We start from the raw sequence: 26311 nt of genomic DNA on the forward strand, positions 1-26311 counted from the left end.
GTAAATTGCTCAAACTGTTTGCCTTGTTAATTATTTTGTCTCAGTTTCCCTTATTCCACTTGATGAGGAATTTCCCTAGTTTCTCACTATCCTGCCTCATTATCACCATGATTTAGAGGAGAAAATTGAGTCTCAGAGAGTTTAAGAAATTTATTCCAGATTGTGCAGCTAAAAAGCCTCCTGGAAATGATCACATTTTATGTGAAACACATCCCAGAATATTCTTGTGCAGCACCATGAAATAGAGGTTTTCATTTGCTACTCTAAGGGAGAAAAGAGTTTTGTTCAACCCTTTTAAGATCTTTGGCTGTGCTTGAAAATTAAACAGACAAAGATAGATTAACAGGAGAAAAACATACTAATCTTATTGAATCTTTGCATGAACATGAGAGTCTTCACAAGAGAATGAAGGCCCAAAGAAGTGTCTAGAGCAGGAAGCTTTTATACCTTTTAGACAACAATAAATTTGTAAAGAACTAACAAGTCAGAGGGGTTTGAGCTAGAGGTAATAAATGGTGGAAGAGTAACTAGAAAGAAAAGGGTTAGTTTAAAAAGATTTGTTTATACAGCTAAATTTTACTTCAAAGCTAAGCCTTTTACCACCTGTCTTTTATCCCCTAAGCCTGTTAACTTGAATGCTACCCTGAAGCTAAGTTCTAACTTGAACAGATCTAGACTGGTATAATGAAACCTTGCATAAATTACCTTGCATAAATTAACTATGTTGAAGTCACAAAGGAGAGGTTATCCTAAAGGAATGAAAATTGTTTTCAGTAGGCCCATCTAAACAAGAATATACATAAATAGCCTGAGTTAGCCAGTGTTTGCTTGTGCTAGGTACATTAACTCAAAAGGAAAGTTTATTTTAAAAGTTCAACCTAAAACAATGCAAGTAGCATCAATGGTTCATTAACAGATAATGAGGGGGGTGGGTTATTTCAATACCTTTTAAGGTAGAGGAGGAAGGAAACTGTCTTTACTCATTAGCCAATCAGGCTCTGAGACCACTTCTTAAAGGCGCTTCCTGTTTTTCTGCTTTCTCTCTCTCCACTTGGTGGTGGTCTGGTAAGTGTGCACTTAATTTTGTCCCCTAATTGTTTTGAATTTCTCTTCCATTTGAGCCATGTATCCTTGTGGTGGGCCTTTATGTCAAGCCAGGTTTGGAGCGTGTGTGTTTCTTATAAGGCAATTAAGTTTGGCTGGTGAAATGCTCTGCCTGGCTTGTTTCCACGTGGGCTTCTGCAGTACTGGGTCTGCCTTCCTCAAGACCTGGTGACCTAGGAACAATAGACTCTGCTCTATGTACACAGTGCAAGTGTTTGTGGATAACGCCTGGATTCATTTTACTTGATAGGAAAGGTATTGGTATTAGCCTAGCCCTGTTTTGAATTGTATCTCCCTGAGAGGGTAGATCTTGGGAGGACTTAAGACCTGCATTTTATTTCTGTGTCTGCAGGGCCCAGGTCCTTACTGGGCTTATGGATGTTGTCTTTATTTTTAGAGAGAGGGGAAGAGAGGGAGAGAAACATCAATGTGTGGTTGCCTCTCATGTGCCATCAATGGGGATGTGGCCTGCAACCCAGGCATGTGCCCTGACTGGGAATCGATCTGAGGACCCTTTGGTTTGCAGACTGGCGCACAATCCACTGAGCCTTAGCAGCCAGGGCAAGGCTTAGCTTTTGAAGATTAAAATATTTGAAGGCCCATACTAGATAATGCATAATAAATGTTAGGTAACTTTTAAAAGTAAGCAATGTGAGGCCTGCGCAGATCCCAACCTGTTCGTGGTTTGGAGTTGCTATCTGCCTCATAAAGCAAAGTAGAGGGTTTGTCTTCTGGGAAGACTAAGTGGTCTTCTCCTCTGAGAAAGCCTTCTACACAGTAAAAAAAAAAAAAAAAAAAAAAAAGTAAGCAATGCATTTGTTTAGCATATATTTTTTCTCATAAAAAGTTTTGCTTAGTGACCTTGAGTGTAATTTCACCCAATTCCCATTTTTCTTTTTAAAAAAGATTTTATTTATTTATTTTCAGAGAGAGGGGAGGGGAGACAGAGAGAAAGAGAAACATCAGTTGTTTTCCACTCACATTCCCCCAAACTGGGGCCCAGCTTGTAACCCAGGCATGTGCCCCAAGGAATCGAACCAGCAACCTCTTGGTTCACAGGCCGGCAGCACTCAATCCACTGAGCCGCACCAGTCAGGGCCCCCTTTTTTCTCTTTAACATACATTAGTTTGAATAAAATGTATGTGTTTGTTACCCTTGTAGGCAGAAGGTATGAGAAAGACATAGACTAGCTTATGGAATGTAGTAGTAGCTATTTGTAGGCCTCCCATAATTTTTATCATTCTCAAGCTTTATTAATGTTATTTTTTGAATAGGCAACATATTCATGTGGTTCAAAATTCAAAAGGGATCAAAGTATATACAATGAAGTCTGCTAAGCCAGCTGATTCCCCTCCCTGATAACAGTGTTAGCAGTTTCTTGTGTATCCTTCCTGAGATATTATGCAGATATAAGCAAATATATGTACTTGCCCTTCCTTCCTCTATATACATACTCTACTATGTACCTTACTATTTCTGCCTAAGATTTCCAAATGAGTAAATAAAGAGTGACTACATTCTTTATAATGGTTACATAGTAATCTAATATATGTATATAACCATAATTTATTTAATCTTTCTGTGGCACGCACTCTCTTTCCATACACACCCATCCAGTTGCCTACTACCATTTGTTAATTTATTTAATCTTTATTGTTGGACATTTAAATAGTTTACAGTCTTCTTATTTCCCCCCAAATGAAAAATCTTGTATATAAATCAGTTGTCACATATGACATTTCAGTTGGGTTTTGATATATATTGTTTATAAGGACTCTCAATGTGTAGTGCTTCCTGTTACGTATATTTATTTTGTACACGGTGATGACTAGAAGTCAACCAACACCATAAAGATCTTGATTGAGCAATAAAGAATTTTCTACTAAAAGTAACACCATCCTGATGGCTTTTATGTGATCACCTCTTTGCCCACTTCTTCCATAGCTATTTTTAAAGTCTTAAAAGGAAGAAACATCTTGTGAAACATCTAGTTTTCTAGTTAGGAGGCTTTGCCAATGGGGAGAAAAATTAGTTTCTTCCTGATGGAACTACACTTTTGTTGTTGAGTAACTTTATACAGAATATGCTGGAGTCTTCACAATTAAGGAGGGAATGAAGGGGAAGAGGAAATAAATTATTTTTCTTAAAAGATGCCAAGTCATGGATTTGGAAGGGACCTTATGAGTGTATGAGTGACTTCCCTGGCTTCAATATTGTTATGAGAAATGTGAAATTTTTAGGCAGAATATCTGCATTTCTACTCATTAGGTGGTTGAGCTTGGACACTTAATAGAAACAACCTATAAAACTACTTTATATTTTACCTCATTTAATCTTCACAACAGTTATAAGAGGTAGGTGGTATTTGTCCTCATTTTGTTTAGTAAGGGAATCTGAGGCTTAGAGAAGTTGCATAACTTGCCCAAGATCACAGCAAATATATAGGGGACCCAAGATTCAAGTCCAGTTCTGTCCAACTTAAATCCATTGTCTTAACCACTGAGCTAAGTTGCCTGCCATTTAGTTTCTCTAACCTTGCTTACATTATTGTTTTTAAAAGAGAATAAAGTTTTTATTCACTCTCCAAGAAAGGAGAGGGGCATGTGTGGAGAGATGCACCAGCGTTCAGGGGTAGGGGCTTTGAGCTTATAATGGATTATAATTGATTTTAAAATGGGTGGGGGGTTGCTGTTGTGTGGCCCCTGGGCTGTTGGGGTGTTGTGACTGGAGGCTGAAGGTTTGTTCCAGTGTTATCTTCTGTTTGTAGCTGTAGGGTGTAGCTAGTCACAGTCTGTTCTTTCTTTCCAGTAATTTCCAGTCTCATTAAGAGAAAAATATAAATGTTTCAATATTGCTTACGAGGGTATAATTTACAAATTGTACTAGGGAAATACATTTCCTTATGTTGGTTGCTGGCTCTAAAGAAAGATGGAGAAGGATTAGAATCTTCTCTCCAAACCCCATAGAGACAGGGTTAGGGGGTTAGCCTGGGTCAAGCTTTTGCTGCCCACTGCTCCCCTAATCACAAGCCTCAGGAGGTTGGAGGAGAGGGAGAAACAGAGAATGACCCTGTACAAGCCACCAAAATGTTAGGGTGTTTGGTGACACGGGCTGTGAAAGAATTCACAAAGAGAAGAAAGAGAAGAGAGTAAAGATTTATTTACTCTCCAAGAAAGGAGAGGGGCATGTGTGGAGAGATACACCAGCCGTTCACATTATTTGTAAAATGGAGATGACTTAGTACTTGCAAAATGAGGTAATATATGAAAAGTGCTTTATATATTCTAAGATAGGCAAAGTATGAAATAGATAAAGTACCAAGTTAATAGATAGAAGGTGTAACTTCCTCTTGCATCCTGTTTTCAAGTTATTCCTTCTTGCCATTTTAACCCAAAGCATTTCATTTGCTCTACCAGCAATGGGACTGAGTCAAATGGTAGTCTTTTGGGGTGCACTGCATAGTTAACCATGTTTCTGATCTCAAAACTTCTATTTTGTATATGCTCTGAATTTGTCCTACACTGAGAGGTTAAAACAATCAAACAATCACTGTTCTTGGCAAAAATAGCTAACTGTGTGGAGAACAAAACTGGGAGTTTGTTTTGATAATAGTGCCCTATAGAGCTATTTCTTTCTTTTTTTTTTAAAGCTACATTTCTCTCCATCCTCCATTTTAACCCTCCACCTCTTTTTTTTTTTTTTTTTTTTTAGATTTTATTTTTGGAGAGAGGGGAAGCGGGGAGGAAAGAGAGAGAGAGAACCAATGTATGGTTGCAGTTCCCACACCCCCAGGTGGGAACCTGGCCTTCAACCCAGGCATGTGCCCTGACTGGGAATCGAACTGGTGGACTTTTTGGTTCCAAAGCCAGAGTTCAGTCCACTGAGCCACACCAGCCAGGGCTATAGAGCTATTTCTAAAAGAGAACTGTGACAAGCAACCAGTTTAGCATACACTTCCTCTACAAAGTTTTGTATTTTCCTTTGCTTCAGGTTAAAGATGGAATCGAAGAAGAAAGACCTGGGTTTTCAGCACCATGTGTGCCAGCTCAAAAGTGGCACTGTGAAAGCCTCTGTAACATCTGCTGCAGACCCCCTAAAAATCAAGTGGTCTTGGATTTGGACATTCTCAGTAGGACTGGCTACAGGCTGAGGGGACCATAAAGGCAAGTACTTTAATTCAGACAAAAAAGTGATGCCTTAAAGTATTCTCTGTCACAGGTGTATGTGTCTTTTCTATCTGAAAAAGATAGGAGGTTCTTTGAGTTACTGTACTAACCCAAGTTGCTAGACACAGGCAGACACTGAGTAAAATTGAGTGGTAGTATAATAAAACAGAGGAATCAGTTGATTTAGTAGTACAGTTTTTAGTTTGTATCAGGCCTTCATGAAGCATCTGTTCACATAATGAACCCTTTGGCAATAAGCACCAGTACTTTGAATCACTTCCCACCAAAAACAAAATGAGTGGGTCATTGATTGTTTATGGGATATTTACAAAATATTTACTTTATACTAAGTAAATTCTCAGTAAACAGGAAGTGGCCTCATGTGGTAGAATGACACTTGCTGAAGCACAACTAGAATCCTGCATGGAGCATCACACTTTGGGAAAGGCATCAGGACTTATGTGCTAGGCTTTGTGTTCTGTGCTAAGACCCCTTTGCCATCTGGGGTTAGTGAGATGAGACAAATAGAGAAGTTACATCTTTAAATCTATAATTATTCTTCTGTAAGATGTATTTGAATAATGGAGTTTTGAGGTAGACATTAAAATTATAGAAACCTCTGACTTCCTGTCTTGCTTCCTGTCTACGTTCCCTTAGTTAATCTCAAATACTGCTGATCTAAAAATATTGTGCATAAAGCATTCAAGTGTAGGACAAGAAAGGGGTAAAGTAATACTTTGATCAAATCTCTGAGGTACTTACAACACCTCATTTTCTTTCCAACCTACCGTATGTTATTGCATTCCAGAGCAAACCATCTTCTGTAGCTCTGCTTCTTATGTCAAGTTGAAGTGAAAATAGTGAGTTTTGACAGAACTGGATTTAAATCCTATCTCTTAATATCTAGGTGACATTAGAACATTTATTTAACTTCTCTGAGCCTCACATTTTCTTGTAAATATGGGTTGTTGTAAAGTTTGAGTAAAACAATTTCTATAGTTTTATCAGCTTACTTTAGTCATACCTACCATTCAAGGTGCTCAGTGCACTGAGCCACACCATCGAGGGCTACATAGAGTAATCTTGATTGTAAGTACTTGCTTTTCATCACTTTGAATACTTCTTCCCAGCCCTTTATTGCCTGCAAAGTTTCTTTTGAGAAATTAGCTGTCTAATGGGAGCTCTGTTGTAGGTAACTCTGCTTTTCTCTAGCTGTTTTAAGATTCTCTGTTTATCTTTAACCTTTGGGATTTTCATTATGATGTGTCTTGGTGTGGTCCTCTTTGGGTCTAGCTTGTTTGGAACTCTCTGTGCTTCCTGGACTTGTATGTCTATTTCCTTTTGCCAAATTAGGGAAGTTTTCTTTCATTATTTTTTTTAAAGTATATTTTATTGATTATGCCACTACAGTTGTCCCAATTTCTTTTCCCTTTGCTCCCCTCTGCCCAGTACCCCCCTTTCCTCCAGCAATCCCACCCCCCTTAGTTCAAGTCCGTGGGTTGTGCATATAAGTTCTTTGGCTTCACCCTTTCCCATATTATTCTTAACTTCCCCCTGTCTATTTCATACCAAACAAGTATGCTTCTTAGTCCCTGCACCATTTCCCCATTTCTTCCCCTTCCCCCTCCCAGCTGATAACCTTCCAAATTATTCCCATACCTGTGATTCTATTCCTATTCGGTTGTTTCCTTAGTTTGTTTTTATTTTTAGATTCAGTTATTGATAGTTGTGAGTTTGTTGTTTTAATGTTCATAGTTTCGATCTTCTTTTTTTTAAGTAAGTCCCTTTAACATTTCATATAATAAAGGCTTGGTGATGATGATCTTCTTTAGCTTTACCTTGTCTGGGAAGCACTTTATCTGCCCTTCCATTCTAAGTGATAGCTTCGCTGGATAGAGTAATCTTGGTTGTAGGTCCTTGCTTTTCATCACTTTGAATACTTCTTGCCTGCAAAGTTTCTTTTGAGAAATCAGCTGACAGTCTTATGGGAACTCCTTTGTAGGTAACGCACTTCTTTTTCTCTTGCTGCTTTTAAGATTCTCTCTTTATCTTTAACTTTGAAGGAATAGTACTCGAGGAAAGGTATATGATGACGTTCTGCAAATAGTTGGGTCCATTTATATTACTGAATGGAGACTCAAATAAAGAATGAACAATTATCCTTGACGTTAATTTTCCTTGAGCTGTGTGGGTGTGACTTGGTGTGGAGTAGGCTGGTGTGCATTCAAGACTTGTAATCATAACCTTTGTGTATTTTTTAATTTTTGATTTTCCAGAGATGATGCTAGGTGGTTGATAGATTCTGTATAGTTCAACTTTGTTTCTAGATACAATAGAAGCTGGATTCATCTGATACCAGAGGTAAGTGTGAAAGAAAAACCTTCATTTTTATGTCATTTGGATTTCCAATCACCTAGCAAGTTTAAGGGCTCAGTGTTTTTAGTGGCTGAAATTTGGTAGTTGAAGAAGCCTTAGTTCTAACCTTAATAGGGTTTTCCTGGTTTGGGACAATGGGCTGATGTTGGTTTGCCCTTCACCAGTCATTTACAGTTTGCCATGATGAAATGCATGTTAAGTCCGTGTTTCAGCTGATCATCCTGATTAAACACATGCTCTGAGCAGACTAAGGCTAGGGCAATTGTTCTGTTTCTTGGGGGTACTTACTGGGATCTATTCCATGATCCCAAGTAATTCCTAAATCTTTATGAATTTGATGGTACAACACTTTGTTGTGCTTTGATCTTTTGACTAAAAGATCTCTTTGAGATAGACAGAATTAGGGTCAAGAATCTTTAATCTAAAAAATTTAAACAGTATACAAAAAGCACTGGTAACTGATAAAATTTTACCAACCACTTGACAGTTTTTAACTAATCACCATTTTACTAGTCTATAAGATTAAGAGAATCCCTGAGGTGGTTAAGTCAATTTGTCAAAATCATGTAATGCAGCACTATACAGTCACTTAAAAGTTATGGTACAGGTTTAACTTTCTTGAAATGGAAGGGTATTTATAATACATTAAGTTAAAAACAAGTTACAGAGCAATACATGTAATTCTTTTTCTGCTTAAACTTTTGTATATACTTATTTACTTGAGAAATCATCTGAAAGGATATACTCAAATACTAGGGATTGTCTCTAGAGTTGGGTTCTATTGGTGATCTTTTTAACCTTTAGTTTCTGACTTTAATATAGTCATGCATTTTATGATTAAAAAAGTTATTTTTAAGCAACCTATATGGGATAGGCTTTTTTTTTTTAAACATGTGCCTGCATGTTTCATCAGAATGGGAGGTACATATGAGGGTGAAATATAGGAAAAAGAAATAATTCAAACATCAGTACTTGCAATTCTTTTTTAGCTTTTGGCTATGTCTTTTACAGAAATGAAATTTCAGGAGGCCAAAACTAGATCTGAGTTTCTTTCTAGAAACTTCTTTCCCAGCCTTGAAACTCTTGGGTGCTATAAGTCCTGGATGTACAACAGATGCCGACAACATTTTTCTTCTATGGTAAGGCTTATATTGAAATTGAGAAGCTTTGACATACATCTGAATCTTTGAAAATTCAGCTTTGTGACGTGGCTAGTTCTGTTAAGGTGCTACAAATTTAATTTTTTTAGAAGTCGATTATCAGTCTGTCCCTTGTTTCCATGCCTCTGGTTTTATTTTGCTCATTGTTTGTTTTGTACATTAGGTTCCTGTATTAGGTAAGATCATATGGTATTTGCCTTTCACTGCCTGGCTTATTTCACTTAGCATAATACTCTAGTTCTATCTTAGGGGGTGGGGGGAAGAAGGAGAAGGGGCTAGTCAAGGAACTAGTATAAGTGACCCATGAACATAAACAACAGGGTAGGGAATGGCAGGGGAGGATGGGCAGGACAGGGAAGAGCAATGGGGGAAAAGTGGGACAACTGTAATAGAACAACAATTTTTAAAAAGTCAATTAATGATGTTGAGAGGTAGCATAGTATAGTAGTTATACATGGGTTCTGGAGTCAAACTGGGTTCAAACTCTTCCTCTATCACTTAGCCAGCTATGCAACCTTGGCAACTTTCTTAACAACTCAGTGTCTTAGTGTATTTATATCTTAGAAGATAATACTAGTATCTGACTCAAAGGAATAGTGCTTGAATTTGAAGATTAAATTAGATAATAAATATGTGGGGCTTGGGACATTGTTAAACGTATGGTAAATGCTCAATAGATACTAACTTATCAGTGTTCACGTGTATATTTATCTTAGACTTTGCACTACTTGGCAATTTCTCATATCTGCATAACAGGGTGTTGGAGATTCTTTGTTTATTGCTTATGTGCATCTTCCACTTGGCCTTTTCTTCACAATCTTTTACCTTAAAGCCTAATTTAATTCTAGAATTAGGCAAAATATGGTAATAAGGACTGTAGTGTATATCTCTATATAATTGGTCTAATAACATTTTCTTTAGTTAATTGTTTTTGCCACTAATTTATCATCTAATTCCTCATTTTGTCTATCTAGTTGGCCCAGTTGATATTTAATGGTTCTTTTCGTTCTTGACTGACTCTTTAAAATTTTAGATGTAGTGATTCCTAGAAGAGTCACTTCATGTATTTAATAACTTTTTTTTAGACCATTTATTAAAATGTTTGTTAAAATCATTGGAGATAAACTTTGATGGCTGTTCCTCTCACTACTTGGAGCCTTAGGTAGTGGGATTTTAGTTCATCATATATCTAAGCTGACTTGTCTTCACTCAGAGCACCATGGGACAGGTTGGCTGTCCATTAGTGCCTTCTGATTTTTGCAGAGTCAAACAATTACAAAGCAGGTGGTAATACTGGATTAAGAAAATTGACCTGTGATTAAAAAATACTAAATTAATTTTAAAACATGATAATATGGTTTATAGAGAACCCTTTGATTGCAATAATATTTCAATAGCACTGATCTAGGACTATGTAAGAAAGAGCTCTAGTGGATTACTGAAACATGCTATTCTGAAATCACTCATGTTTAAATTTTAAATGGTTTATTCATTTTTCTACTAAGTGATTAGTCACATAATCAGGGCAATATTAAAAATACTTTTTCTTTGCAGTATGAAGCTGTAGGTGATTCTTCAAATTAAAGATGGAAGCTGATTTTTCTCACCAGAATGGTTTATAGAATCTACTTGCAAAAATATAGGAGGCGAGAGAGAGTAAAATGTTTTCACTTGTCATCTTTAGATTCTTTGCTAGATTGTAAACTCCATGAAAGCGGGATAACTTCCTTATCTTTAACACCTGGCCTAGGATAAATACTCTAAAATATTTGAAATGAATAAAAATCTCCATTGTTTTTATTATTATTTTAACCCCTGGAAAATGGCAACCATTTTAATGGGATTTCAGTAAGACATTTACATAGAATAACTGGGACATAAATTTTGACTGATGTAAAATGTATATATAGGTGCATTAAACCATCAGGTTACCAGTGAGTCTACTTAAAACTCTTAACGTCTGATTATGATGTTTGATGCTTTGAGTGACAGTAAAGAATGGCTGTGACTTGTCTGGTGTGACTCAGTGGATTGAGCGACGACGATGAATCTCATATCAATGTTTCTCTCCCTCTCTTTCTCCCTCCCTTCCTCTCTTTCTAAAAATAAATAAATAAAATCTCTTTTTAAAAAAATGGTTGTGAAAACAACCTATGTATGTGAGGAATAGATCTGTGAAAGCTTTCTCATATTTAAGAGGAAATCTTTTATTATGAACTTTTTATAGCCTTACTGGATGGATATTTATCATTGGTTTAAATTGTGCATACCAGTCAAGTTGGTTAAAAAGTCATTATTTTTGTTTCACATTTAATGTTGAGGTATTCTCAGTTGTTTTGGCTAAGGTATAGTACAGGGAATTTTTTGCCTTATGTACTGTACTTACATCCATGAAGGTATATTTAACAGGGAAAGTGTATAAAATACACATTCAAGTATTGGAAGTGTGGTATACTTCACTGTTTTGAAATGAAATTTAATACTCATGTTTATACTAGAAGCATACAAATGGTCTACAACTATAATAAGTTCTGTTAGAATATGAAACCTACTCTTTATATTAAAATCCTTCCATTAAAAGTATCAAATTATTTTAATTTTATTTATTTATTTATTAAAGAGAGGGGAAAGGGGAGGGAGAAAGGAAGAGAAACATCGATGTGTGGTTGCCTCTTGCATGCCCCCACTGGGGGCCCAGCCCACAACCCAGGGATGTGCCCTGATCAGGAATTTAAACCCATGACCCTTTGTGTCACAGGCTGGTGCTCAATCCACTGAGCCACAACAGCCAGGGCATCAAATTAGTTTTTAGTGTAGATGATGCTGACAATCTGAGATTCAAAGATAATAGGAAGAAAAATTATTATCTCATAATATAGCTGATAGGTTCTTAGAATAACTATACAAGATCAGAATCAAACTTTGGGTAAAAATATCATTTTTGAGGCCCTGGCTGGGTAGCTCAGTTGATTAGAGTGTTGTCCCAATATGCCAAGGTTATGGGTTTGATCCCTGGTCAGGGCACATCCAAGAATCAACCAATGAATGCATAAATAAATGGAGCAACAAATCCATGTTTCTCTCTCCCTTCCTCTAAAACCAATAAAAATTTGTATATCATTTTTGAAAGGTGAATATAACCTGTGATTAAATTATGTAAGTGATATATAAGCACAAATTGTACTGTCGGTTTATTCAGACTCCTTATGTTAAGAAAAGTGCATTAAAGATCAAAAGGAGAAATTTAAACCTATAGAAAAGATATGACATTGGAGTAGACATAAGCACAAAAAGGAAAGTGATAAATTTGTATACAGTAAAATTCAAACTTATGTTTGTGTGCCATGTAACTGACAAAGGATTCCATATAAATCAAGGAAATGATAAAAAAAAATATGAATGGGCAAGTCGCAGGTGAGGACTTCTGAATGATTCACATGAAAAGATGCTTAACCTTACTACTAATCAAAGAGTTACAAGTTAAAACTACATTGAGATAACCATTTCACTGCCATCACATGGGCAAAAATTAAAACGGAAGGCCTGACACTTCCACATGCTGATGGGTCTGAGACAAGGGGCTCTCATCTTCATTGGTGGCAGTGAAATTTAAGTTATACTTTGGAGAGTGGTTTGGCAACAACTAGGTTACTTGAAGATGATTATACACTAACCCAGTCTCTGGGTATTACATTCTACAGGAATTTTTAGTATGTGTACTCAAGAAGACATGTACAAAAAGTTCATTTCAGTATTGTTTTTAACTTTAAAAAGCAGGAACCAGTGTCCATTAGAAAATGAATAAATTGTATGTCTGTAGTATTTGGTTGTTAAAATGAATTAATACAGCTCAAAAATAATGATGAATTAAAATGGCTAAGTGATATGTGCTATGTGACATGATTTAGTTGTTTTAGAACATGAAAACAAAGACTGATGTATACATACACTAAAGTGTAAAAGTATGTATGAGAATGATAAACACTCAAATCTGGCTTGTTTTACCTCTTGCAGTAGGAGAGAATGCAGTTGAGGTATACACAGGGGAGCTTCAACTGTTCATTAAAATATATCAAAAGTGAGAAAGGTTTGGGTTTATTAAAGCTGAGTGATGGTCATTCAGACATTTTTGATATGCTTGATATTTAATAATCAATATTTTAAAAACTTTAGTGAATCCTTGCCCATGTGGCTCAGTTGATTGGGGTATTGTCCTGTACACCAAAAGTTTTGGGGTTTGATGTCCAGTCAGGGCACATATCTAGGTTGTGGGTTCAATTCCCAGTGAGGGCATGTATGGGAGGCAACCAATATGATTCTTTCTCACATTGATGTTTCTCTTTCCCTCTTAAGTCAATAAACATTTTTAGAAAATTAAAAATTTTGGTGAATGGGTCTCTCTGTATCTCAGTCTTGATTGATTTCAGTGGTCTTATCTCCAGGAGTACCCTAGATAAAAACAAGCCAGTGAAGGGTTTATCTGTGGTATGACAGAAGAGGACACACGCCACCTTCAGAAGCAGGTTAGTTCCTGGTGTTCCAAACTACTGCAATATTAAGACTTTGTTGGGCATTTTAGGAAGTGTATACAAAGGGCAAGGTCATCCTTTCTAATTACTATGAACAATTGCAAATAGACAAAGACAAAAAAAAATACTCATAGAAAATTGTTTCATTAGGATGTGTTTTTGTTTGAAGGAGAAAGGTTTAGTATTACAGATTCACAACCCATAAAGGGTTTTCAAGGGCTTGGTATCCATTATGTTGCTGATTCATGGGATTGCATCTTACAAATTCATACTGGAGTCACATCATCTAGAAAGGTGACTACAAAAAATAGCATTAGGGCTTGTATCCAGAGGACCCCTCAAGCCCTCCTCACTTAATTTCTAATATGAATTCTAACAAATTCCTCGAGCAAAGAATAATGCAGTTAGTACAAAACAGAAAAGAAAGAGGTAACATCATTAGGGTCAAATGGGTACCAACATTTAAGCAATCACAAGCAGGTCTGTGAGAGCACAAAGGTCATCTCAGGAAAGCTGTAGCGCCTAATCCTGTCGCTTCATTTCAAGCGCTGTAATGAATGTTCATAATGCAGACTCATCAAGGAAAGCTCTTTTTAAAAAAAGTTATATAGAGGATGTGTAAAAGCTGGAAAGAGATCTATTTCAGGATGAACAAAAAATAAAATGGCATTAGTCTACCTCAACACCGGTGGTAGCTGCCCAATTTTAGGTATTGTAATGGGTCATTTTTTACTCTTTTCCATTTTTTGCGTTTTAACCCAGTGGCAGGTTATTCTTTTTGCTCACGTACCCTAGCAACCTTGAGGCCCCCCTTTGGTAACTGATCCTAGCTGTAGCCAAGGACATGAGAATAGTTCTGCGCCAAGTGTTTATCAGCTGAAGCTCCTTCTAAATTAGAAAGTGTGTGTATATGTAGTTTCTCACGCCTGTGCAGTTTGTTTGTTGTTATCTGGCTACCCCAAGGACATGAGTATAGTTATTTTGCCTTTAAAAACCTTTTAGTCTGTAAGGCGGGGCAGCTCTCCCATCTTCTGCTTCTGAAAGTGGGAAGACCCGTCCCTGGCCAGGTAAGTAAACGCCATAAATTTATTTCTAAATTGCCTCGTGTCCTCTTTGCTCGCTAATGCTCCATAACAGTATGACATTTTGGGGGAATTTTTTTCTAAACTGAGAGGGCCTGTGCAGTTGGTACTCCCCACATTTTCCCAGGACAAACACCTGTGCATACTCATAGGCAGCTCTTATTAGCTTCTAAACTGGCACCCCCCTCTGCTCTTACCCTTAGGAGACCTACATTAAATGTTATCCTCATTTAAGTTAGGATGGCTACTCTTATGCTGGTGGAGGGCAGTAAAGTGCACTCAATGATAGTATCTGCAGGGCTTCCAATTGGGAAACCTAAGCCAGGCTCATTTGGATTCGCGTCCTCACAGTGCCTGAGACAGGTATGCCCAGTGGATGCAGGGCCCATGTCCGGGTGCTAGAGCGGGCAGATCCCAGCATCCTTAGCGGCTAGAACTCTCGCGCTCAGCTCCCGGCAGGCTCTGGGGCGAGTGCGCATGCGCTCTCTGACGTAGTGTCGTAGGGTCGTCGTGTGTAGAGTTCGGCCTTTCTTGTGGTGGGAGTTGTGGAGGCAACCGCGTTTTCCCGCCCTATTTTGGCGCCTCAGGTATGTAATTAGAATTATTTTCTCTGCCCAGCGCAGAAAGCAGGCTGCGAATTTCAGAGTGAAAAAGCCCTGTCAATCTCAGTCTCCAAAATTTGGTTCTTGGTAGCTTGCACAACTCACTAACTTCGCTCTCTCGTGGAAAATTTGGAATTAGCTGCACTGCTCGTTTTTCCGGAGAGTGGTCTCAGCTTCAAAACTGTTCCCAGCTCTTGTGCTTTCCCTTTGCCCATTACCCTGCTGGAGGTAAAATAGGCCTCATAACTAAGGCTGCAGATGCCATATACAGTACTTGCGGAGACTCACTCTGGGGTGGGGGACGTTTGGGGTAAAGGTGTCAGAGCATCTTTGTCGACCCCTATGACCAAGGCAGCATTCTTGACAGAATTTGTCAGTTGAGAAATGTGAACATTTTTTTCTTGGGGTTTAATTGTTGTCATCATTATTATTATTATTTTAGAATATATGATTTATTTTAGTACATCCAGAAGATTGCTGCCAGGTTGGTGTTAGTAAAATTCCAATGAGAGTGGACACTATGTTGAAAAGTAATTTAATCAAGAGTATATTTAGTTTTACAAATGTTTTAAATAGAGGCATAGCATTGATTAGTATTTATATTAACAGGTGAATTGTTGATCTCATAATAAAAAAATACCTGCTTTTATACAGATTTTCATGCTCCCTAATGGTCAATTGAGTGCCTGGATTTTTATATCTACCAAGTGTGAGAGTAATACTAAAATATTCTAGCAAACTTATGGATAGTAAATTTGGATTTTTGTTTATGTATTGAGGAATGACAAAAAACACTAATTTAATTTTTTATTTGTTCTTTATAAGCTTTCCTAAACTTTTTTTTCCCCATGTACATATTATTTTTGATTTTACTAATATTTGGAATCACCTATATCTTTCACATTTTCATTAAAATTTTTTTCAAGATATTTGTAGTGGTTTGAACAAAGGAGCACAATTGATATGGTTGAGTGACTAAAATCGGTATAATATGTTAATGATAATAAACTTATGCAAAAACAAATGCATTATTATAAAATTAGAACTTTTTTATTTGTTGTTTATTTAATTTTCACTGCAATTTGATTTATATGACCTTTTCATTTACCCCTTATTAGGATTCATTTCAGAATCTGCGACCTCACTATATATTATGTCTTTGTGTGAAGACATGCTGCTTTGTAATTATCGAAAATGCCGCATCAAACTCTCTGGTTATGCATGGGTCACTGCCTGCTCTCACATTTTCTGTGATCAGCATGGCAGCGGTGAATTTAGTCGTTCACCAGCTATCTGCCCTGCCTGCAGCAGTACCCTTTCTGGAAAGCTAGATATTGTCCGCACAGAACTCAGTCCATCGGAAGAATATAAAGCCATGGTACTGGCAGGACTTCGACCAGAGATTGTGTTGGACATTAGCTCCCGAGCACTGGCCTTCTGGACATACCAGGTTAGTGCTTAGGCTAGTTTCTTTGGAGAGTATGATTTGAGGCATATGTAGAAGTTCCTAATATTTTTCCTTCACTTGTGTTTGTAATGGGTAGGCCAAAAAGTTCATTTGTTTTTTCTTTAAGATGACTTTAGTAGCGCTTAGTTGTCTTTAACTTCATTTGAAACAACCTTGTTAGAGTATATGGTGGACAGCTGTCATATCAGCCTGCATTTAAAACAAAACATAAAAATTGGTGAATTTTTGTGTAGCTATTTTAATTTTGAAATTGGAAGAAAATATGCAACATTTATGCTATATTATTTCAAGCAAGGTAAAAACCCAACTGAAACACAAAAATAGATTTGTGCAGTGTATGGAGAAGGTGCTGTGATTGATCAAACGTGTCAAAAGTGGTTTGTGAAGTTTCATGCTGGAGCTTTGATGCTGGAAGATGCTTGATGGCTGGGTAGACCAGTTGAAGTTGATAACAATCAGATCGAGACATTAATTGAGAAAAATCAATGTTATACCATGTGGGAGATAGCTGACATATTCAAAGGATCCAAACAATAAAGGTGTTGGTGAAAATGAAAAATGTGTCTTTTATATTATGGAAAAAAACATATGGACTTCTTGGCCCAATATTTGTTTTTTATGAAGGTATGGAAAACTTTTTAAAAAATTGTTTTCAAAATTAGTATGGTTATTGTTGAAAATCCAAAAGAAAGAAAATTTTGAAAAAACATAATTCCATCATCAGTGATAACCATTGTTGATATTTTGTGTATTATTAATTTCTCTGTACATAAATATATACATATATATACACATACATATATATACACATACATATATTTAGTGGAAAAGTAAAGGGGGTTTATTTAGGTTTTACAGATTCAGAATAATGGCAGTTTCCTACCGTTATATCCCACTCCCTTTAAAACACCCCAAAACACTTACTACTGCCTTCCCCTGACAAACCAGGCCAGTTTCAGAATACTCGAGTCAGAGGTACCGTCTTTCAGAAAAGCTGAAGTCCATGGCTCCATATTCCCAGTCACAGTTCAGCATTTCAGGCAGCTTTGACTAATCCATGCTTGGTTAGGCAGGCCTCCACAATTCCAGCCACATCAGCCATGCTGCTGTGTTCTCCAGGCAGGTTTCCCAGTGAGTCTCCTTTTTCTTACTCCAGACCTTATGGCGGACTGTTTCCAAGCCACATGGTTTGCCCCTTGGACCCCAGACCTCCTAGCTGACTCCCGTCTACACCCCTTTTTAGATCATGTGGCTTCTCTATATTTTTGTCTTTACAAAAGTATGATAACATATGTACTGTTTTGTGCCCAGTAAAAGTTGGCTGTATTTTGCCTATTATGAAAATTTTATTAAATATTTTAAAGTAAGTTTTCTATAATCAACATTTTAACAGTAACGTTGTATCATAATTTATTTCCAAGTTATTAAAAATTCTGTGATGAGCATTCTTTTTATTTTTAAGATAATTTATTTATTTATTTTTAGAGGGAGAGGAAGGGAGGAAGAAAGAGGGAGAGAAAAATTGATCATATGCACCCTGACCAGGGACTGAACCCACAACCGAGGCTTGTGCCCTGACTGGAATCGAACCTGTGACCTTTTGCTTTGCGGAATAATGCCCAACCAACTGAGCCACTCTGGTCAGGGTGTGATGAACATTCTTAACATCAAATTCATGTCCTTAATTATTTGCTAAGATTAAATTCCTAAAGGTAGAAAAATACATTTCAGTGTTTTTTAAATTGCAGTATTTTTAAATTGCCCTCAAGTTAGGTAGTTTCAGTTTGTGTTCCCTTAAGAAGTATATGTACTGCTGAGGCCTAAAAGTGAGCCATGGACATGGTTTCAGACACGACCCCAGAAGGGAAAAGCACCAAAAGCTATTATATAAGCATCCCTTCAAATAAGATTGTACCAACCTTGAACGCTAGAAATGGGGGTCAGGGGGGCTCCATGTACTCTGGGAATCTGGCCAGTTCCCAGGGGCTGGGGACCCACCAGGTGTTTCTTGTCATGCAGAGAGCAATTATCTTCATATAATTATTATTAATAAAATCTGTATAAGCTAGGGAGCAGGGATCGGTCCTCTGAAGCCTCACCGGTGGAGTGGACGCACTGCCTGGAACCCCTAGTGTTCCCACCAAGGCTCTGGAGGCTCTGGAGGCTCCGGAGGACCGCCACCCCAGGGCTTCCCGGCATGTTGCTCTGTGACTTCGGATGCAGTTAGTTCAGTTGGTGATGTATTGCCCTTGAAACTCCCCTATGCCTTTTCCTGTGTCTTACTATTGATTTATATTCTTCCCCTAATAAAGCATTTCTTTATCACTATCCAGAGTGCCTGTGCTTTTGTTTCAAATCCCTTCCAGTAGTGCTGCACACTACAGTATATAAGGGTGCTTGGTTCTCCATGTTTTCTACTTACCAATTAGATGTGGGTAAAATTGAATATCATGATTCTTTAAACATGCATTTCTTGTATGACTTTTAGATGGACACATTTTCTTGTATTTTTTTCATGTATTTTTCTCTTAAAAATTGCCTTTCGGTTAGCTTATTTCAATTGCTGTAGTGTTTTTTCCTACTGTTTTGTAAGAATTCTCTATACACTTAACTAAAATGTTGCAAGAAATTTTCTGTATCTTCTACTGGTTTTCATTGATTTTTTTGTCATACTAAAGTTGAAAAATATTCTGTATTCTATCTAATCATAATTTTTTTAAAATAATTTATTTATTTGTTTGTTTATTTATTTTATTTTTAGAGAGAGGGGAAAGGAGAAAGAGAGGGAGAGAAACATCACTGTGTGGTTGCCTCTCACTGGCGCCCCCAACTGGGGACCTGATGTGCAACCTAGTCATGTGCCCTGACTGGGAATCGAACCAGTGACACTTGGCTCGCAGGCCGACACTCAATCCACTGAGCTACAGCAGCCAGGGCTTAATCATAATTTAATGATTGTATTGTATCATAATTTTTCTAGGTTATTAAAAATATTGTGTCATCATTTTTGTCATCAAATTCACAGCTGTAACTCTTTCCCTTTATGACTTCTGCCTTTGGTTCCTTCTTAGAAAAACCTTACTGTGGAGAACTTTAATCATATCCTTGATTTATTATTATTTTTAAAAAGATTTTATTTGTTTATTTTTAGAAAGAGGGAGAGGGAGGGGGGAGAAAAGGGAGAGGAACATCAGTGTGTGGTTGCCTCTCACATGCCCCCAACTGGGGATGTGGCCTGCAACCAGGCATGTGCCCTGTCTGGGAATCAAACCAGCAACCCTTTGGTTTGCATGCCAGTACTCAGTCCATGGAACCACACCAGCCAGGGCATATCCTTGATTTATATTCTTATATCTTACATGTGCATTTATAATAATGCTTCTTAAAGATTTTATTTGTCATCTGTCAAGTAGATATTTTCAGTATGTTATTATATTTTGGGTAAGATGTCCCTTTTACATACTCCTATATCATCTTATGCTTACCTTTATTGTATTATTAATACTGTATTGTAATTACCTACATACTTGTTCATCTCCTCTAGTTGGGAAAGTTTTAGGGTAGATTTGGATTCCTGTATATCACTGGGTCCTCAGTGACCATGATAGTACTGGTCTTAAGTCTCAGTAAATAATCATTGACTGATTGAATAGATGTTGTATATTAAAGTAGATTCCTATTTGGGGGGTAGTATTGGTTAAACATGTACATGTGATACAGTTTTCATCATTTCAGATATGGAGGAAATCAGTGAATTGGTTAGTAAGGTATCCAGAAATGAAATTTCTTTATTTCATTTATTAATTTTGTTCCTATTTAGTCATTCAGCATTTTTTTTAGAGGACCAGGAAACATATTTATTGCACCTTCTTAGGTGCTGGGTATACAATAATGAACAAAACATAGCTTCAAGGATGCTACGGTTTAGTGGTGCTAAACATTAAGAAAAAACAGAAGACATTTACAGTACATTTTTAAAGTCTACAATGATAAGGGAAGTACAGAGTGCTGTGAGACCATATAATAGAGACAAGTAACCCAGACTTGGTGCACATCCAACTACATAGAAGAGGCAAATTCAAAATGGTTAAAAAAAAAAGGAGAGCACTCATATTTCACTTTCTGTCAATATTTAAAGTGTAGTGAATCCAAAGATAAACCAAAATTGGTTTCTATGTGTAGTAAGTCATCTTTGGCTATGTAACAAACTTAGTGGCTTAAAACAACACATTTATTATCTCAAGAGTTCAGTCTTGGACTCTGCTGAGGGTCTTACAGGGCTGCAATCAAGTCATTGACAGGAGCTGCAGTCTCTGAACCTTGACTCATGAAGGATTTGTTTCCAAGCTCATGAAGTTGTTGGCAACAGTTGCTTCCATTAGACTGGGGGACTCAGCTGTTTGTTTTTTTAATGGACTTTATTTTTTAAGCAGTTTTAGGTTCATAGCAAAATTGAGACCGTTCAGACATTTCCTGGCCTACTCTGCCATGTCACTATTATCCAAAGTTCACTGTTTGTATATAGGGTTCTCTCTTTGTGTTATACATTCTATGAATTTGGACAAATGTATAGTGACATGTATCTTACCATACTAGTATCATATAGAGTAATTTCACTGCCCCCAAAATCCTCTGTGTACCGCCTTTTCATCCCTTCTTACCCTCAACCACTGATCTCTTTACTGTCCTCATAGTTTTGCCTTTTCCAAACTGTCATATAATTGGAATCATAGAGTTTGTAGCCTTTTCAGATTGGCTGCTTTCACTTAGTAATATGCATTTAAATTTCACCCATGTTTTTTTCATGGCAGGATAGTTTATTTCTTTTTAGTGTTAAATAATTTTCCATTGCACCACAATTTATCCATTCATTTACTTGAGGATATCTTCTTTGCTTCCAAGTTTTGGTAATTACAAATAAAGCTCCTGTAAACATCTGTGTACAGGACATAAGTTTTCTACTTCTTTGGGTAATTACCAAGGGACATGATTGCTGGACTGTATGGTAAGAATAGGTTTAGTTTTGCAAGAAACTGCCAAAGTGTCTTCCAAAGTGGCTATAACATTTTGCATTCCTACTAGCAATGAATGAGAGTTCTTTTGGCTCCACATCCTTAACAGCATTTGCTATCATCATTGTTCTGGATTTTGGCCATTCTGATAGGTGTGTAATTGTATCTCATTGTTGTTTTAATTTGCATTTCTGATGACATTGATGTATAGCCTTTTCATTTTCTTATTTGCTTTCTGTGCATCTTAATTGGGTTTGTTTTCTTATTGTTGAGTTTTAAGGATTCTTTGTACATTTTGGATAATAGTCTTTAACCAGAGATATCTTTTGCAAATATTTTCTGTTAGTCTCTGGCTTTTTTTTTTTTCTTTTTTCATTCTCTTGACATCGTTTTCACAAAGTAGGACATTTTAATTTTAATAAAGTCCACCTTATCAATTTTTTCGTAGATGTTGCTTTTGGTGTTGTATATAAAAAGTCACCACCAAACCCAGGGTCATTTAGATTTTCTCCTATGTTGTCTTGTAGGAATTTTATAGTTCTATGTTTTACATTCAGGTCTGTGATCCATTTTGAGTTAATTTTGTGAAGGGTATAAAGTCTATGAGTAGATTTATTGTGACTTCGGTATTTTGCTGGCTATTACCCAGAGGCTGCTCTCAGTTGCTTGCCTTGTTGGCCTTCCCAGCATGGCTGCGTGCTTCCACAAAGCCAGCAAGAGAAAGAGAATGCTAGTAAGACATATCTTATATTCTTTTTATGTATTTATTTATTTGTTTGTTTGTTTAGTTATTTTTAGAGAGAGGGGAAAGGAGAAAGAGAGGGAGAGAAATATTAACTGTTGTTGCCTCTTACTCGCGCCCCCAGCTGAGGGCCTGACGTGCAGCCTTGTCATGTGCCCTGACTGGGAATCAAACCAGCGACACTTTGCTCGCAGGCCGATGCTCCATCCACTGAGCATCAGCAGCCAGGGCTTCATATCTTATATTCTTTATAATGGATTCATGAAGTGACATCTTGTCATTTTTTTCTGTGTTTTAGTCACAGGTCCCATCCACATTCAAAGGGGGAATAGAAGTACCAGGAGGCAGAGATAATTGGAGGCTATCTTATAACATGTTCTCCACAGTATGTTTTACTTGAAACATAAGATTATATTTCTTGAAAACTTCTGGATTACATGTCATTTGTTAAGGTTAGATAAGTGCTCACTTCTTTATTGGTGTAATGGGAATGGTTTCAGAGTATTCCTTCAGATTTTTTTCTATGCATTTAGTGACATAACATTATTTTCTGTAATAATCATCCTATTGTATATCCTGATTGCTTTTTAACCTGATTCTAAATGTTAATTATACCCCAGCACAAGCATCTTTATTTTCTTTTTGAATTTGTGTAAAGCTTTAAAATGTATAACTTTTGTTTTATTACCTTAAAAATATTTTTCTTCTCTCTTGGGACAGGTACATCAGGAGCGTCTCTATCAAGAATACAAATTCAGCAAGGCTGAGGGCCATCTGAAGCAGATTGAGAAGATATATACTCAACAAATACAGAGCAAGGATGTAGAATTGACCTCTATGAAAGGGGAGGTCACTTCCATGAAGAAAGTGCTAGAAGAATATAAGAAAAAGTTCAGTGACATCTCTGAGAAACTTATGGAGCGAAATCGTCAGTATCAAAAGCTCCAAGGCCTCTATGATAGCCTTAGGCTACGAAACATCACTATTGCTAATCAAGAAGGTACCCTTGAGCCTTCTCTGATTTCACAGTCTGGTATTTTTGGCTTCCCATTAGGTAAGGAAGGACATGTAATTATTTAACATCTGTTCTTTAAATCACTAATTTTTCACATTGTGTTCTGCATGGTGCGAAGTAGTCAGTGGAGACTTTAAAGGCCAAGAGTAGTGGTGGGCTCTAGATTCTTCATCCATGTCTTATTCTGTACATCATTGCTTTTATCTATTGTATTTGCTTATAAAATTTTGTAAATTGCTACTTTCTTTTTTAAAAGATTTTATTTGTTTTTAGAAAGAGGGGAAGGAGGGAGAAAGAAGAAGAAAAGCATCAATGTGTGGTTGACTCACATGTCCTCAGCTGGGGAGGACCTGGACTGTAACCCAGGCATGTGCCCTGACTGGGAATCGAACTGGCAACCCTTTGGTTTGCAGACTGGTGCTCAAACCACTGAACTACATCAGCCAGTGCTGTAAATGGCTACTTTAAATGAAAGTTATTTAGCTATAGTAATGATACTAGTATTAGCTTCCATTTATTGATTCCTTACCAAATGCTAGGCATTGTTATAATTCTATAGGTATTCGTGTTATTTAAAAAACTTTACAAGGTAGATATTATTATTCCTATTTTACAGATGTGAAAACTGAGGCACAGAAAGTTTAAGTAAATTGGTCAAGGTCATAGAGCTGTCTTCAGAGCCCACACTTAAACATTTGCTATCTACCAAGAAGGACATATTTTACTTTCTTTCACAGGGTAATGCTGATTGCACAGTTTTTAAGTTATTGTGGGTTGTTGGGTTGGTTCTCTTGTTTAGTCATCCATTCATCAAATATTTATCAAACATGTTTCATGTACCAGGTTGCAAGGAATAATTCTAAGCATTGAGGATATAAAAATTAAGCAGATAGGATTTGTGCTCTCTGGGAATGCACAATCTAGAGTGATACTAGCCCTTTTCTGCTTGTCAGGTGCCTTAGCAAATGCAGTTATTTGAATCAGGTATTATTGGGCATTGGAGATGTTCTTATTTTTTCATTGTCACTATCCAGATTTATTTTGAATACCTTAATATTCCCCAGTTCTTTTCTGTTCTTCTTTTTTGTGCACACTTACCTCTTAACTTTTACCTCTTACTAACATTTTTAGCTTGAAGCAGATATAGTCAGCATTCTCCTTTAGTTACATGTTCCCTAAAACTTGTAGACACACCTAGGGAGGGTCCAGTGGAAGTTGTTAAATGCTTATTTAATCACATCTATTATCTGATTTTTCTTAAGGCTATTCCATTTGATCCAGGTCATGAGTATATGACAGTTTTTCAAGTTGTCATATATTTTCTGGAGTATTTATGGCAATGTTTAAAAATATTTATTCTTAAAGAACCTGGGAAAAAAGATTTTACACACACACATATATTATATTCCTTTGAACTAGATTATATAACAAATAAGTAAAATTCCGATATTGTAAATTCTAGCTCTACTAAAAACATATTTCATTGTGTCAGATTACTATTGGTGATCAGATGATGGCTATAATTAGAAACTGCATCACAAAAGAAGGTACAGTATATACTGTGGTCAGGGAGAGGGTTTGGGGGCCATCGTGGTTCTTTTCTTGATCCAACATTAGGTTTATATTTTATCTGTCTTACGTAAGTTGAGTCCTGTTAAAATATTAATTGAATGACTTTTGTCTTTTAGTCCTAAATATCTGTAAGTAAATAGATGCTTAAGTTTTTCCCTCTTTTTTTTTCCCCTAGGTAACAAATCCAAGTTTCCTTTGGACAGTACACCGGTTCAAAATCGTGGTGGTGGAGATGGAGATTTTCAGTTCAGACCATTTTTTGTGGGTTCTCCCACAGCACCTGAACCCAGCAACAACTTTTTTAGTTTTGCATCCCCAACTCGTGAATTAGAGCAGCAACAAGTCTCTAGCAGGGCCTTTAAAGTAAAAAGAATTTAATTCACTTTACAGAATATTTCTTTGTTTACTTACAGTGATTTCACTTAGCCAATAATCTTTATTCTAGATAGGAATCACCAGCCTCTCTGTGTTATTAAGTCTTTGAAGTTGTCTTTACATTTTTAATTTATAAGAAACTCAGTGGCACACTAGGAATAGCTTTAGAGTCTGATTTAATTTTCTGTTTCCATTACTTAAAGCGTGAGCATTTTATTAAACTCAATTTCATTGTGAACTGTTGAGTTATACTAGTAGTAGAAAGGTTACAATATTATTAGGTGTTTTGTAGATCACAGTTTGTTTCTGTCTGAGCTATGTGTTTATGCATATGTATAAAAAGCACCTATGTTATATGTCTACATGTCATTTGGATTTTGGTATGTAAATATATAAAGGAATATATATAGATATTTAGTTATATTTGCTAGAATATTTAGGTGAAGATTTTGGTCTCAGGAGATGTTGGGGTGTGTCTATAGTTTGTTATGTGGGTATATACATTTTCTATGTATTTATGTATTTGCCCTTGTATTAACTTGTTCAGAGTGCTGTGTTCATATCAGTGAATGAGAGTACAACTTGATGTACATACGATTAGTCCTTATTTCTATTTAAAACTAATTTACATTGATAAAGTTATTTTGTAAAGTTGATATTTTTGCCACTTATTTAAAAATAAAATTACTCTTTCTTTACTGTTTTGCCAGCTGTTTTCTTGGGTTTACTTATTTAGAAATAGACTTCTGTTGTAGAAAACTTATAATGTGTTATTGATCTCAAGATGTTATATTAAAATTCTTTTAAAGATTTATTCCATTTTCCTTTATTAGTGAGCATTTTTTAAATTAAATATTTTATTGTTGTTCTATTACCGTTGTCCCAATTTTTCCCCTTTTGCTCTCCACCCAGCCCAACCCCTACTCCCAGTCAACTCCCACTATGTTATCCATGTCTGTAGGCCATTCATACATGTTTATGGACTAGTCCCTTTCCCTTCTTTCCATCTGTATCCCCCTCCCTGCTACCTCTGGTCGCTGCCAGTCTGTTCCTTATTTCCATGCCTCTGGCTCCATTTTGCTCATTTGCTTATTTTATTCATTAGGT

At 36.7% G+C, this 26311-nt stretch overlaps 1 protein-coding gene and 2 non-coding genes across 5 annotated transcripts; all 3 read left to right on the forward strand.

The window, feature by feature from the left end:
• Positions 1-1044: 1044 nt before the first annotated feature.
• Positions 1045-25970, forward strand: CCNB1IP1 (cyclin B1 interacting protein 1). 3 transcript variants are annotated; one of them, XM_090271921.1, is made up of 8 exons: positions 1045-1065; positions 5096-5268; positions 7548-7632; positions 8637-8786; positions 13235-13330; positions 16139-16470; positions 22963-23296; positions 25005-25969. In XM_090271921.1, exons 6-8 carry the CDS (start codon positions 16174-16176, stop codon positions 25205-25207), a joined length of 834 nt encoding a protein of 277 aa, XP_090128047.1. In that variant the 5' UTR covers positions 1045-1065; positions 5096-5268; positions 7548-7632; positions 8637-8786; positions 13235-13330; positions 16139-16173; the 3' UTR covers positions 25208-25969. The 3 variants fall into 3 exon arrangements, with proteins under 3 accessions (XP_090128047.1, XP_090128046.1, XP_090128045.1); XM_090271920.1 differs by having other exon boundaries at positions 13250-13330; XM_090271919.1 differs by lacking the exons at positions 13235-13330; positions 16139-16470 and having other exon boundaries at positions 25005-25970.
• On the forward strand, positions 7820-7896 carry LOC150016179 (small nucleolar RNA SNORD126). Its single transcript, XR_016510130.1, has one exon. It is a non-coding gene; the product is annotated as a small nucleolar RNA SNORD126 (small nucleolar RNA).
• Positions 9936-10082, forward strand: LOC150016180 (small nucleolar RNA SNORA79). Its single transcript, XR_016510352.1, has one exon. It is a non-coding gene; the product is annotated as a small nucleolar RNA SNORA79 (small nucleolar RNA).
• Positions 25971-26311: the final 341 nt, after the last annotated feature.

The sequence above is a fragment of the Furipterus horrens genome, unplaced genomic scaffold, assembly GCF_987537825.1.
Source record: "Furipterus horrens unplaced genomic scaffold, mFurHor1.1.pri manual_scaffold_3, whole genome shotgun sequence".
NCBI classification, from domain to species: domain Eukaryota; kingdom Metazoa; phylum Chordata; class Mammalia; order Chiroptera; family Furipteridae; genus Furipterus; species Furipterus horrens.

What these genes read in the sequence shown, in the direction of transcription:
- CCNB1IP1 (XM_090271921.1), top strand. Translation starts at nt 16,174, where the DNA reads ATGTCTTTGTGTGAAGACATGCTGCTTTGTAATTATCGAAAATGCCGC. An exon ending in TGGCCTTCTGGACATACCAG is followed by an intron (nt 16,471 to 22,962) that starts GTTAGTGCTTAG and finishes CTCTTGGGACAG; the next exon opens with GTACATCAGGAGCGTCTCTA. An exon ending in TATTTTTGGCTTCCCATTAG is followed by an intron (nt 23,297 to 25,004) that starts GTAAGGAAGGAC and finishes TTTTTCCCCTAG; the next exon opens with GTAACAAATCCAAGTTTCCT.